This window comes from Salmo salar, chromosome 23 (assembly GCF_965601325.2).
Source record: "Salmo salar chromosome 23, fSalSal1, whole genome shotgun sequence".
Classification (NCBI taxonomy): Eukaryota; Metazoa; Chordata; class Actinopteri; order Salmoniformes; family Salmonidae; genus Salmo; species Salmo salar.
In genome coordinates, this window is record NC_138313.1 from 50,755,493 (window position 1) to 50,771,924 (window position 16,432).

At 48.9% G+C, this 16,432-nt stretch overlaps 1 protein-coding gene across 1 annotated transcript in view; it reads right to left on the reverse strand.

The window, feature by feature from the left end:
- iqch (IQ motif containing H) overlaps positions 1-16,432 on the reverse strand; it is a 188,260-nt gene that overhangs the window by 103,764 nt on the left and 68,064 nt on the right. The window contains exons 12-13 of the mRNA XM_045706147.2: positions 11,900-11,983; positions 4,204-4,445 (exon numbers count right to left, since the gene is read on the reverse strand). Of these exons, the coding sequence (XP_045562103.2) occupies positions 4,204-4,445; positions 11,900-11,983 (326 nt within the window). The remainder of the gene's footprint in view (positions 1-4,203; positions 4,446-11,899; positions 11,984-16,432) is intronic.

Below are 16,432 nucleotides of genomic sequence, written 5' to 3' on the forward strand. Positions count from 1 at the left end.
GCCGCCCCTCTAACCACTAGGCTACCTGCCGCACCTCTAACCGCTAGGCTACCTGCCGCCCCTCTAACCGCTAGGCTACCTGCCGCCCCTCTAACCGCTAGGCTACCTGCCGCCCCTCTAACCACTAGGCTACCTGCCGCCCCTTAACAACTAGACTACCTGCCGCCCCTCTAACCGCTAGGCTACCTGCCACCCCTCTAACCACTAGACTACCTGCCTCCCCTCTAACCGCTAGGCTACCTGCCGCCCCTTAACCGCTAGGCTACCTGCCGCCCCTCTAACCACTAGGCTACCTGCCTCCCCCCTCTAACCATGAGGCTACCTGCCTCCCCCCTCTAACCACGAGGCTACCTGTCGCCCCCTCTAACCACGAGGCTACCTGCCGCCCCTTAACCCTAACCCTTCCCCCCCCCCCCCTAACAGAACAGAGGGTAGAGGAAGTAGATAACTGTGGTGGTCTCCCCCCCCCTAACAGAACAGAGGGTAGAGGAAGTAGATAACTGTGGTGGTCCCCCAGCCCCTCCCCCCCCTAACAGAACAGAGGGTAGAGGAAGTAGATAACTGTGGTGGTCCCCCAGCCCCTCCCCCCCCCTAACAGAACAGAGGGTAGAGGAAGTAGATAACTGTGGTGGTCCCCCAGCCCCCCCTCCCCCCCCCTAACAGAACAGAGGGTAGAGGAAGTAGATAACTGTGGTGGTCCCCCAGCCCCTCCCCCCCCTAACAGAACAGAGGGTAGAGGAAGTAGATAACTGTGGTGGTCCCCCAGCCCCCCCCCCCCCCTAACAGAACAGAGGGTAGAGGAAGTAGATAACTGTGGTGGTCCAGCCCCCCCCCCCTAACAGAACAGAGGGTAGAGGAAGTAGATAACTGTGGTGGTCCCCCACCCCCCCCCCCCCCCTAACGAGAACAGAGGGTAGAGGAAGTAGATAACTGTGGTGGTCTCCCCCCCCCCCCCCTAACAGAACAGAGGGTAGAGGAAGTAGATAACTGTGGTGGTCCCCCCCCCCCCCCCCCCCTAACAGAACAGAGGGTAGAGGAAGTAGATAACTGTGGTGGTCCCCCCCCCCCCCAACAGAACAGAGGGTAGAGGAAGTAGATAACTGTGGTGGTCCCCCCCCCCACCCCTAACAGAACAGAGGGTAGAGGAAGTAGATAACTGTGGTGGTCTCCCCCTCCCCCCCCTAACAGAACAGAGGGTAGAGGAAGTAGATAACTGTGGTGGTCTCCCAGCCCCCCCCTAACAGAACAGAGGGTAGAGGAAGTAGATAACTGTGGTGGTCTCCCAGCCCCCCCCCCCCTAACAGAACAGAGGGTAGAGGAAGTAGATAACTGTGGTGGTCTCCCCCTCCCTAACATTGTAACATCAGTGATGATTAGCAGTATCAATTAAGTCCGTTTGAATTAACCTTTAAACTAGAACAGCAATTCAAAAATTCCCATTAAAAAATTTACTTTAATTATTCATTGGACAGAACTAGGTAGAATGAGGAAAGCCTGGAATAATACTGTTCAATTAATTATGAATACATTAGCATCCGTTCAGTGTAATATGTTTACCTTATTTATTATCCTAAATGTCTTCATATGAAACTCATTACAAGGTAATAGAAATGCCTTATGCAGATTTAATAAAATGTAACTGTTTTTTTCAGAGTGCACAGTTCAGCGAATCCTCCCTTTTTATCCTCCCGGGTCAGACCAAACTACACCTCCTCTGGCACCCCCTAGGGGAGCATATTCAAACTGCACTTTTCAACTCCACACAATAGGGGAACATTTCTCTCTCTCTCTCTCTCTTTCTCTCTCTTTCTCTCTCTTTCGCTCGCTCGCTCTCTCTCTCTCTCTCTCTCTCTCTCTCTCTCTCTCTCTCTCTCGCTCTCTCTCGCTCAAACAACCTTTTGAGAGCACATTCTTCTGGTCTTTAAATAAAATCTCTGGTGCAATTTTACATCTATAGGGACTGCACTACTTATTCAATTCAATAAATGTAAACAAATAAGCTACAAAAAAACAGGTTGACAGGTTTTTAAAATGTTTATTTAACCTTTATGTAACTAGGCAAGTCAGTTAAAAGAACAAATTCTTATTTACAATGACGGCCTACACCGGCCAAACCCGGACGACGCTGGGGAAATTGTGCGCCGCCCTGTGGGACTCCCAATCACGGCTGGTTGTGACACAGCCTGGACAGGTGCACCCTCATTCTAGCATGATTCACCATCCTGACCGCTGCCTGATTCACCATCCTGACCGCTGCCTGATTCACCATCCTGACCGCTGCCTGATTCACCATCCTGACCGCTGCCTGATTCACCATCCTGACCGCTGCCTGATTCACCATCCTGACCGCTGCCTGATTCACCATCCTGACCGCTGCATGATTCACCATCCTGACCGCTGCCTGATTCACCATCCTGACCGCTGCCTGATTCACCATCCTGACCGCTGCCTGATTCACCATCCTGACCGCTGCCTGATTCACCATCCTGACCGCTGCCTGATTCACCATCCTGACCGCTGCCTGATTCACCATCCTGACCGCTGTCTGATTAACCATCCTGACCGCTGCCTGATTCACCATCCTGACCGCTGCCTGATTCACCATCCTGACCGCTGCCTGATTCACCATCCTGACCGCTGCCTGATTCACCATAATGACCGCTGCCTGATTCACCATCCTGACCGCTGCCTGATTCACCATCCTGACCGCTGCCTGATTCACCATCCTGACCGCTGCCTGATTCACCATCCTGACCGCTGCCTGATTCACCATCCTGACCGCTGCCTGATTCACCATCCTGACCGCTGCCTGATTCACCATCCTGACCGCTGCCTGATTCACCATCCTGACCGCTGCCTGATTCACCATCCTGACCGCTGCCTGATTCACCATCCTGACCGCTGCCTGATTCACCATCCTGACCGCTGCCTGATTCACCATCCTGACCGCTGTCTGATTAACCATCCTGACCGCTGCCTGATTAACCATCCTGACCGCTGCCTGATTCACCATAATGACCGCTGCCTGATTCACCATCCTGACCGCTGCCTGATTCACCATCCTGACCGCTGCCTGATTCACCATCCTGGCCGCTGCCTGATTCACCATCCTGACCGCTGCCTGATTCACCATCCTGACCGCTGCCTGATTCACCATCCTGACCGCTGCCTGATTCACCATCCTGACCGCTGCCTGATTCACCATCCTGACCGCTGCCTGATTCACCATCCTGACCGCTGCCTGATTCACCATCCTGACCGCTGCCTGATTCACCATCCTGACCGCTGCCTGATTCACCATCCTGACCGCTGCCTGATTCACCATCCTGACCGCTGCCTGATTAACCATCCTGACCGCTGCCTGATTCACCATCCTGACCGCTGCCTGATTCACCATCCTGACCGCTGCCTGATTCACCATCCTGACCGCTGCCTGATTCACCATCCTGACCGCTGCCTGATTCACCATCCTGACCGCTGCCTGATTCACCATCCTGACCGCTGTCTGATTCACCATCCTGACCGCTGCCTGATTCACCATCCTGACCGCTGCCTGATTCACCATCCTGACCGCTGCCTGATTCACCATCCTGACCGCTGCCTGATTCACCATCCTGACCGCTGTCTGATTAACCATCCTGACCGCTGCCTGATTCACCATCCTGACCGCTGCCTGATTCACCATCCTGACCGCTGTCTGATTAACCATCCTGACCGCTGCCTGATTCACCATCCTGACCGCTGCCTGATTCACCATCCTGACCGCTGTCTGATTCACCATCCTGACCGCTGCCTGATTCACCATCCTGACCGCTGCCTGATTCACCATCCTGACCGCTGCCTGATTCACCATCCTGACCGCTGCCTGATTCACCATCCTGACCGCTGCCTGATTCACCATCCTGACCGCTGCCTGATTCACCATCCTGACCGCTGTCTGATTAACCATCCTGACCGCTGCCTGATTCACCATCCTGACCGCTGCCTGATTCACCATCCTGACCGCTGCCTGATTCACCATCCTGACCGCTGTCTGATTAACCATCCTGACCGCTGCGCTCCTTTGGTTTCACTTCATAGCCAAACAGAATGTAAGATGGCGAGATCAGGCCACCCTTATTCTAATATTGCTGAAATCTCTTCGGTACATTAGTAAATGTAGTCTATGTGTTATGCGTAAATGTGATGTGTTCTCCTTCTTACCGGGAAGTCTTCCAGAGCATCAGGAGTGAGGATGGTGAAGCGTTTCGTACAGGAGGCCTGGGTTGTCCTGGCCCCTCCTCCCCATCCGCCCCCTGGGTCTACCGTGGCCTCCTGGGGTCCTCCCGTGGCCTCCTGGGGTCCTCCCTGACCTCTCTGTTGCAAGCCCAGCAGTCTGGTGTAATACTGGAACAGGTCATCTCCCAGACGGACAGGAGACACATAGATCACCTGCACGTTCTCATCTACACACAGAAACACACAGATCACCTGCACGTTCTCATCTACACACAGAAACACACAGATCACCTGCACGTTCTCATCTACACACAGAGACACACAGATCACCTCCACGTTCTCATCTACACACAGAGACACAGATCACCTCCACGTTCTCATCTACACACAGAAACACACAGATCACCTGCACGTTCTCATCTACACACAGAAACACACAGATCACCTGCACGTTCTCATCTACACACAGAGACACACAGATCACCTCCACGTTCTCATCTACACACAGAGACACAGATCACCTCCACGTTCTCATCTACACACAGAGACACACAGATCACCTCCACGTTCTCATCTACACACAGACATATAGATCACCTCCACGTTCTCATCTACACACAGAGACACATAGATCACCTGCACGTTCTCATCTACACACAGAGACACATAGATCACCTCCACGTTCTCATCTACACACAGAGACACACAGATCACCTCCACGTTCTCATCTACACACAGAAACACACAGATCACCTCCACGTTCTCATCTACACACAGATCACCTCCACGTTCTCATCTACACACAGAGACACACAGATCACCTCCACGTTCTCATCTACACACAGAGACACACAGATCACCTCCACGTTCTCATCTACACACAGAGACACACAGATCACCTCCACGTTCTCATCTACACACAGAGACACATAGATCACCTGCACGTTCTCATCTACACACAGAGACACATAGATCACCTCCACGTTCTCATCTACACACAGAGACACACAGATCATCTCCACGTTCTCATCTACACACAGAAACACACAGATCACCTCCACGTTCTCATCTACACACAGATCACCTCCACGTTCTCATCTACACACAGAGACACACAGATCACCTCCACGTTCTCATCTACACACAGAGACACACAGATCACCTCCACGTTCTCATCTACACACAGAGACACACAGATCACCTCCACGTTCTCATCTACACACAGAGACACACAGATCTTCTCCACGTTCTCATCTACACACAGAAACACACAGATCACCTCCACGTTCTCATCTACACACAGAGACACACAGATCACCTCCACGTTCTCATCTACACACAGAGACACACAGATCACCTCCACGTTCTCATCTACACACAGAAACACACAGATCACCTCCACGTTCTCATCTACACACAGAAACACACAGATCACCTCCACGTTCTCATCTACACACAGAAACACACAGATCACCTCCACGTTCTCATCTACACACAGAGACACACAGATCACCTCCACGTTCTCATCTACACACAGAAACACATAGATCACCTCCACGTTCTCATCTACACACAGAGACACACAGATCACCTCCACGTTCTCATCTACACACAGAGACACAGATCACCTCCACGTTCTCATCTACACACAGAGACACACAGATCACCTCCATGTTCTCATCTACACACAGAGACACACAGATCACCTCCACGTTCTCATCTACACACAGAGACACATAGATCACCTCCAAGTTCTCATCTACACACAGAGACACAGATCACCTCCACGTTCTCATCTACACACAGAGACACACAGATCACCTCCACGTTCTCATCTACACACAGAAACACACAGAAACACACAGATCACCTCCACGTTCTCATCTACACACAGAAACACACAGATCACCTCCACGTTCTCATCTACACACAGAAACACACAGATCACCTCCACGTTCTCATCTACACACAGAAAAACATAGATCACCTCCACGTTCTCATCTACACACAGAAACACACAGATCACCTCCACGTTCTCATCTACACACAGATCACCTCCACGTTCTCATCTACACACAGAGACACACAGATCACCTCCACGTTCTCATCTACACACAGAGACACACAGATCACCTCCACGTTCTCATCTACACACAGAGACACACAGATCACCTGCACGTTCTCATCTACACACAGAAACACACAGAGACACACAGAGACACACAGATCACCTCCACGTTCTCATCTCCACACAGAGACACACAGATCACCTCCACGTTCTCATCTACACACAGAGACACACAGATCACCTGCACGTTCTCATCTACACACAGAGACACACAGAGACACACAGAGACACACAGAAACACACAGATCACCTCCACGTTCTCATCTACACACAGAGACACACAGATCACCTCCACGTTCTCATCTTCACACAGAGACACACAGATCACCTCCACGTTCTCATCTACACACAGAGACACACAGATCACCTGCACGTTCTCATCTACACACAGAGACACACAGAAACACACAGATCACCTCCACGTTCTCATCTACACACAGAGACACACAGATCACCTGCACGTTCTCATCTACACACAGAGACACACAGAGACACACAGAGACACACAGATCACCTCCACGTTCTCATCTCCACACAGAGACACACAGAGACACACAGATCACCTCCACGTTCTCATCTACACACAGAGACACACAGATCACCTCCACGTTCTCATCTACACACAGAGACACACAGATCACCTCCACGTTCTCATCTACACACAGAGACACACAGATCACCTCCACGTTCTCATCTACACACAGAAACACACAGATCACCTCCACGTTCTCATCTACACACAGAGACACACAGATCACCTCCATGTTCTCATCTACACACAGAGACACACAGATCACCTCCACGTTCTCATCTACACACAGAAACACACAGATCACCTCCACGTTCTCATCTACACACAGAAACACACAGATCACCTCCACGTTCTCATCTACACACAGAAACACACAGATCACCTCCACGTTCTCATCTACACACAGAGACACACAGATCACCTCCACGTTCTCATCTACACACAGAGACACACAGATCACCTCCACGTTCTCATCTACACACAGAAACACATAGATCACCTCCACGTTCTCATCTACACACAGAGACACACAGATCACCTCCACGTTCTCATCTACACACAGATCACCTCCACGTTCTCATCTACACACAGAGACACAGATCACCTCCACGTTCTCATCTACACACAGAGACACACAGATCACCTCCATGTTCTCATCTACACACAGAGACACACAGATCACCTCCACGTTCTCATCTACACACAGAGACACATAGATCACCTCCACGTTCTCATCTACACACAGAGACACAGATCACCTCCACGTTCTCATCTACACACAGAGACACACAGATCACCTCCACGTACACACAGAAACACACAGAAACACACAGATCACCTCCACGTTCTCATCTACACACAGAAACACACAGATCACCTCCACGTTCTCATCTACAAACAGAAACACACAGATCACCTCCACGTTCTCATCTACACACAGAGACACATAGATCACCTCCACGTTCTCATCTACACACAGAAACACACAGATCACCTCCACGTTCTCATCTACACACAGATCACCTCCACGTTCTCATCTACACACAGAGACACACAGATCACCTCCACGTTCTCATCTACACACAGAGTCACACAGATCACCTCCACGTTCTCATCTACACACAGAGACACACAGATCCCCTGCACGTTCTCATCTACACACAGAAACACACAGAGACACACAGAGACACACAGATCATCTCCACGTTCTCATCTCCACACAGAGACACACAGATCACCTCCACGTTCTCATCTACACACAGAGACACACAGATCACCTGCACGTTCTCATCTACACACAGAGACACACAGATCACCTCCACGTTCTCATCTTCACACAGAGACACACAGATCACCTCCACGTTCTCATCTACACACAGAGACACACAGATCACCTCCACGTTCTCATCTACACACAGAGACACACAGATCACCTCCACGTTCTCATCTACACACAGAAACACACAGATCACCTCCACGTTCTCATCTACACACAGAGACACACAGATCACCTCCATGTTCTCATCTACACACAGAGACACACAGATCACCTCCACGTTCTCATCTACACACAGAAACACACAGATCACCTCCACGTTCTCATCTACACACAGAAACACACAGATCACCTCCACGTTCTCATCTACACACAGAAACACACAGATCACCTCCACGTTCTCATCTACACACAGAGACACACAGATCACCTCCACGTTCTCATCTACACACAGAGACACACAGATCACCTCCACGTTCTCATCTACACACAGAAACACATAGATCACCTCCACGTTCTCATCTACACACAGAGACACACAGATCACCTCCACGTTCTCATCTACACACAGATCACCTCCACGTTCTCATCTACACACAGAGACACAGATCACCTCCACGTTCTCATCTACACACAGAGACACACAGATCACCTCCATGTTCTCATCTACACACAGAGACACACAGATCACCTCCACGTTCTCATCTACACACAGAGACACATAGATCACCTCCACGTTCTCATCTACACACAGAGACACAGATCACCTCCACGTTCTCATCTACACACAGAGACACACAGATCACCTCCACGTACACACAGAAACACACAGAAACACACAGATCACCTCCACGTTCTCATCTACACACAGAAACACACAGATCACCTCCACGTTCTCATCTACAAACAGAAACACACAGATCACCTCCACGTTCTCATCTACTCACAGAGACACATAGATCACCTCCACGTTCTCATCTACACACAGAAACACACAGATCACCTCCACGTTCTCATCTACACACAGATCACCTCCACGTTCTCATCTACACACAGAGACACACAGATCACCTCCACGTTCTCATCTACACACAGAGTCACACAGATCACCTCCACGTTCTCATCTACACACAGAGACACACAGATCCCCTGCACGTTCTCATCTACACACAGAAACACACAGAGACACACAGAGACACACAGATCATCTCCACGTTCTCATCTCCACACAGAGACACACAGATCACCTCCACGTTCTCATCTACACACAGAGACACACAGATCACCTGCACGTTCTCATATACACACAGAGACACACAGAGACACACAGAAACACACAGATCACCTCCACGTTCTCATCTACACACAGAGACACACAGATCACCTCCACGTTCTCATCTTCACACAGAGACACACAGATCACCTCCACGTTCTCATCTACACACAGAGACACACAGATCACCTGCACGTTCTCATCTACACACAGAGACACACAGAGACACACAGAAACACACAGATCACCTCCACGTTCTCATCTACACACAGAGACACACAGATCACCTGCACGTTCTCATCTACACACAGAGACACACAGAGACACACAGATCACCTCCACGTTCTCATCTCCACACAGAGACACACAGAGGACACACAGATCACCTCCACGTTCTCATCTCCACACAGAGACACACAGATCACCTCCACGTTCTCATCTCCACACAGAGACACACAGAGACACATAGATCACCTCCACGTTCTCATCTACACACAGAGACACACAGAGACACACAGAGACACACAGATCACCTCCACGTTCTCATCTCCACACAGAGACACACAGAGACACACAGAGACACACAGAGACACACAGATCACCTCCACGTTGAATACGTATTGACTCAAGTCATTTCAGCTTTTCATTTTTTATTAATTTCTAAAAACAAAATTCCACTTTGACATTATGGGGTATTGTATGAAGATCAGTGACACAAAATATCAATGTAATCCATTATAAATTCAGGCTGTAACACAACAACATTTGGAAAAGCGGGAGTGAATACTTTCTGAAGGTAATGTAGCTAGCTAGCTCTAGCTAATCTGACTTAAACAGCTTGTTTAGCTTGTTTTATTTACCCTAAAGTTGTAGCTAGCTAGCTCTAGCTAATCTGAGATAAACAGCTTGCTTAGCTAGTTTCATTTACCCTAAAGTTGTAGCTAGCTAGCTCTAGCTAATCTGACTTAAACAGCTTGTTTCATTTACCCTAAAGTTGTAGCTAGCTAGCTCTAGCTAATCTGACTTAAACAGCTTGTTTCATTTACCCTAAAGTTGAAGCTAGCTAGCTCTAGCTAATCTGACATAAACAGCTTGCTTAGCTAGTTTTATTTACCCTAAAGTTGTAGCTAGACATGCTGTCCCTAAATGAAGAGGGTCTGTTATCAGAAATCAGTTGGTAGATCAGCATGTTTCACAGGGTTTAGGGCTGCGCTAACGTTAGCCTCACAAGTGAACTGCAGCTGTTCCGACTTCTGAGTGTCATGATGGCTCGCAGTAACGACACGCCAAAAAAATAAATGCAATTGGCACCCTAGTCATGAAATATTAGTTTAAAATTAGCAATAATTATATAAATTTAGAAGAAAAAAAAAATCATGAATAATGAAGTTTTCTTACGAGTGTATATGGTTAAGCGTGATTTTTAATCTGCGAGAGAAGGGCTACCCCTTGGTGGAAAGAGGCTGTACGGGCACAAAATGAGTTGCAAACGCGCGCTGCACGTTACGTCGTGACACGTCACGATGTAAAACGTACGGCGTCAGAAGGGGTCAGTTTTTTTTTTTTTGGTAGTGCGTTACCATGACAATCAACGCTGAACGGAAACGTAGTTCGCACCCTGGATGTTGACGTCACTACAGTCACTACGGTCCCATTGGTTTTCATTGCGGCCTCGTTTGAATGTCGCTGTTACGCACATTTGTACGGAAAACCTTGACGTTAATGTTGGAGAAATCATGCTAGCTTTTGTGATATTGTCAAACATCAGAAATACTGCTCATTGGTGCACAAAACAATTTAGCTAAAAATGTAAAATGGTACAACTAAAGGTGTCACTATGCTTCAGTTCGGCTCCCAGACGAAGTTGGCGAACCAAACGAGTGTGCTTTGAATACTCCCTTAAAAAAAATACCTTCGCTTAAGAAAACGATAGTACTGTTTGTCCATTTATACACTTCCTCAAAATAGATAACTCAAGAAATCTGTAATAAATGTTGACAGTTTTTTTTTGCCTTTTTTAATTCTCACAATTTTCCGTCTAACTAAGACGTTTGGTGCAGTATTTCTCAATGAAAAAAAATGTGCATGAAAACGAGTCTTCCATTTGTTGAAGGACAACAAAGACTTGAAGAATCCCTACTGTTGACCAATCACCAACGAAAGGGGCGTAGTCTTCGGTCTACCGAGTGCATCTATAATAAAACGTTGTGTGCCCGAACAGCGCCCCCCCCCCCAAAAAAAACCTTACCGAAATCCAAAACGAACAAAAAAAAAAGTCACAAAATGTCTTCATAATATATGCACAAACTCTTCCCGAACGGCTGGGAAGCAGGCTGACATCTGAAGACTTCCTCATCAAAGAATTTTATTAATTTACGAGACATATTATTGTTTCAGCTTTGTTTCATTCAGCCTGTTTTAGGCAATGGACAACTCAGTCCTAAAGATGGCGCTGTAACGCTCTTACCGTACCTCTGACATCACACAGTCGTCCCATCTGGACGTTCTGCAGGATGTCAAAACCCTTCAGGCTGAAACGCTGCAGCTGGGAGTAACCTGACAGAGGACACACATAGAACACAGAATACAGGGTTAGAACACAGGGAACCTAACACATAGAACACAGAGAACCACCTGACCCAGTCTGCCATACACAGAACACAGAACACAGGGTTACAACCTGACCCAGTCTGCCATACACAGAACACAGGGTTACAACCTGACCCAGTCTGCCATACACAGAACACAGAACACAGGGTTACAACCTGACCCAGTCTGCCATACACAGAACACAGGGTTACAACCTGACCCAGTCTGCCATACACAGAACACAGGGTTACAACCTGACCCAGTCTGCCATACACAGAACACAGGGTTACAACCTGACCCAGTCTGCCATACACAGAACACAGGGTTACAACCTGACCCAGTCTGCCATACACAGAACACAGGGTTACAACCTGACCCAGTCTGCCATACACAGAACACAGGGTTACAACCTGACCCAGTCTGCCATACACAGAACACAGGGTTACAACCTGACCCAGTCTGCCATACACAGAACACAGAACACAGGGTTACAACCTGACCCAGTCTGCCATACACAGAACACAGAACACAGGGTTACAACCTGACCCAGTCTGCCATACACAGAACACAGGGTTACAACCTGACCCAGTCTGCCATACACAGAACACAGGGTTACAACCTGACCCAGTCTGCCATACACAGAACACAGGCTTACAACCTGACCCAGTCTGCCATACACAGAACACAGGGTTACAACCTGACCCAGTCTGCCATACACAGAACACAGAACACAGGGTTACAACCTGACCCAGTCTGCCATACACAGAACACAGGGTTACAACCTGACCCAGTCTGCCATACACAGAACACAGGGTTACAACCTGACCCAGTCTGCCATACACAGAACACAGGGTTACAACCTGACCCAGTCTGCCATACACAGAACACAGAACACAGGGTTACAACCTGACCCAGTCTGCCATACACAGAACACAGGGTTACAACCTGACCCAGTCTGCCATACACAGAACACAGGGTTACAACCTGACCCAGTCTGCCATACACAGAACACAGAACACAGGGTTACAACCTGACCCAGTCTGCCATACACAGAACACAGGGTTACAACCTGACCCAGTCTGCCATACATAGAACACAGAGAACCACCTGACCCAGTCTGCCATACACAGAACACAGGGTTACAACCTGACCCAGTCTGCCATACACAGAACACAGGGTTACAACCTGACCCAGTCTGCCATACACAGAACACAGAACACAGGGTTACAACCTGACCCAGTCTGCCATACACAGAACACAGGCTTACAACCTGACCCAGTCTGCCATACACAGAACACAGGGTTACAACCTGACCCAGTCTGCCATACACAGAACACAGGGTTACAACCTGACCCAGTCTGCCATACACAGAACACAGGGTTACAACCTGACCCAGTCTGCCATACACAGAACACAGAACACAGGGTTACAACCTGACCCAGTCTGCCATACACAGAACACAGGGTTACAACCTGACCCAGTCTGCCATACACAGAACACAGGGTTACAACCTGACCCAGTCTGCCATACACAGAACACAGGGTTACAACCTGACCCAGTCTGCCATACACAGAACACAGAACACAGGGTTACAACCTGACCCAGTCTGCCATACACAGAACACAGGGTTACAACCTGACCCAGTCTGCCATACACAGAACACAGAACACAGGGTTACAACCTGACCCAGTCTGCCATACACAGAACACAGGGTTACAACCTGACCCAGTCTGCCATACACAGAACACAGAGAACCACCTGACCCAGTCTGCCATACACAGAACACAGGGTTACAACCTGACCCAGTCTGCCATACACAGAACACAGAACACAGGGTTACAACCTGACCCAGTCTGCATAGTAATAGCTGGACTGCCTGGCTGACCTGCCAGTGTAGAGAGAGAGAGACAATCCTCAGATGGATCGAGGTAATTAAATTAAATGATTGGCTTCCTGCTAATTAACAACAATGGGGTTCAACTCGCTAATTATCTTCTCCGAGCTCAACACACACACACACACACACGCACACACACACACACACACACACACACACACACACACACACACACACACACACACACACACACACACACACACACACACACACACACACACACACACACACACACACCACTCTACTCCTCATAAAACATTCCATCTGTTTGTAATTAGCTCTAATAAATCATTTGAGACGAGAGTTTATTAAGGATTGAGAAGAGCACGCCTCACATCTATCTGTGTGCCTTTCCTCATTTCCGACCAATGAAAATAAAAAAAACGACCCGCGACGGAAACCGTAGAAACAAGATACAGTATTCCATCCTGTAGTTCATTACCTGTAAATGATCTGGGGGGTTGGGACAGGGGGCAGAATACATCCCCCTGTGGCTCGTTGAAATATAGTCTTTCCTAAAGGGTTAACGACTGTTCATTTAGCTTTAATAACTCTAAATCCCTAAATGAAATGGCAATAGAGATGAGAGCTTTCTGTTCACTCCCTCCTTCTCTGGCATTCAGACTCTCACGGGTCTCCTCGTGTCTGTGTGAGGGAGAGACCTACCTAATGATGGGATGTGTCTGTGAGGGGGAGAGACCTACCTAATGATGGGATGTGTCTGTGAGGGAGAGACCTACCTAATGATGGGATGTGTCTGTGAGGGAGACCTACCTAATGATGGGATGTGTCTGTGAGGGGGAGAGACCTACCTAATGATGGGATGTGTCTGTGAGGGAGAGACCTACCTAATGATGGGATGTGTCTGTGTGGGGGAGAGACCTACCTAATGATGGGATGTGTCTGTGAGGGAGAGACCTACCTAATGATGGGATGTGTCTGTGTGGGGGAGAGACCTACCTAATGATGGGATGTGTCTGTGAGGGGGAGAGACCTACCTAATGATGGGATGTGTCTGTGTGAGGGAGAGACCTACCTAATGATGGGATGTGTCTGTGAGGGAGAGACCTACCTAATGATGGGATGTGTCTGTGAGGGAGAGACCTACCTAATGATGGGATGTGTCTGTGAGGGAGAGACCTACCTAATGATGGGATGTGTCTGTGTGAGGGAGAGACCTACCTAATGATGGGATGTGTCTGTGTTAGAGAGACCTACCTAATGATGGGATGTGTCTGTGTGAGGGAGAGACCTACCTAATGATGGGATGTGTCTGTGTGAGGGAGAGACCTACCTAATGATGGGATGTGTCTGTGAGGGGACCTACCTAATGATGGGATGTGTCTGTGTGAGGGAGACCTACCTAATGATGGGATGTGTCTGTGTGAGGGAGACCTACCTAATGCTGGGATGTGTCTGTGTGAGAGAGACCTACCTAATGATGGGATGTGTCTGTGAGGGGGAGAGACCTACCTAATGATGGGATGTGTCTGTGTGAGAGAGACCTACCTAATGATGGGATGTGTCTGTGAGGGGGAGAGACCTACCTAATGATGGGATGTGTCTGTGTGAGGGAGAGACCTACCTAATTATGGGATGTGTCTGTGAGGGAGAGACCTACCTAATGATGGGATGTGTCTGTGAGGGAGAGACCTACCTAATGATGGGATGTGTCTGTGAGGGAGAGACCTACCTAATGATGGGATGTGTCTGTGTTAGAGAGACCTACCTAATGATGGGATGTGTCTGTGTGAGGGAGAGACCTACCTGATGATGGGATGTGTCTGTGAGGGAGAGACCTACCTAATGATGGGATGTGTCTGTGAGGGAGAGACTTACCTAATGATGGGATGTGTCTGTGTGAGGGAGAGACCTACCTAATGATGGGATGTGTCTGTGAGGGAGAGACCTACCTAATGATGGGATGTGTCTGTGAGGGGGAGAGACCTACCTAATGATGGGATGTGTCTGTGTGAGGGAGAGACCTACCTAATTATGGGATGTGTCTGTGAGGGAGAGACCTACCTAATGATGGGATGTGTCTGTGAGGGAGAGACCTACCTAATGATGGGATGTGTCTGTGAGGGAGAGACCTACCTAATGATGGGATGTGTCTGTGTTAGAGAGACCTACCTAATGATGGGATGTGTCTGTGTGAGGGAGAGACCTACCTGATGATGGGATGTGTCTGTGAGGGAGAGACCTACCTAATGATGGGATGTGTCTGTGAGGGAGAGACTTACCTAATGATGGGATGTGTCTGTGTGAGGGAGAGACCTACCTAATGATGGGATGTGTCTGTGAGGGAGAGACCTACCTAATGATGGGATGTGTCTGTGTGAGGGAGAGAGACCTACCTAATGATGGGATGTGTCTGTGAGGGAGAGACCTACCTAATGATGGGATGTGTCTGTGAGGGAGAGACCTACCTAATGATGGGATGTGTCTGTGTGAGGGAGAGACCTACCTAATGATGGGATGTGTCTGTGTGAGGGAGAGACCTACCTAATGATGGGATG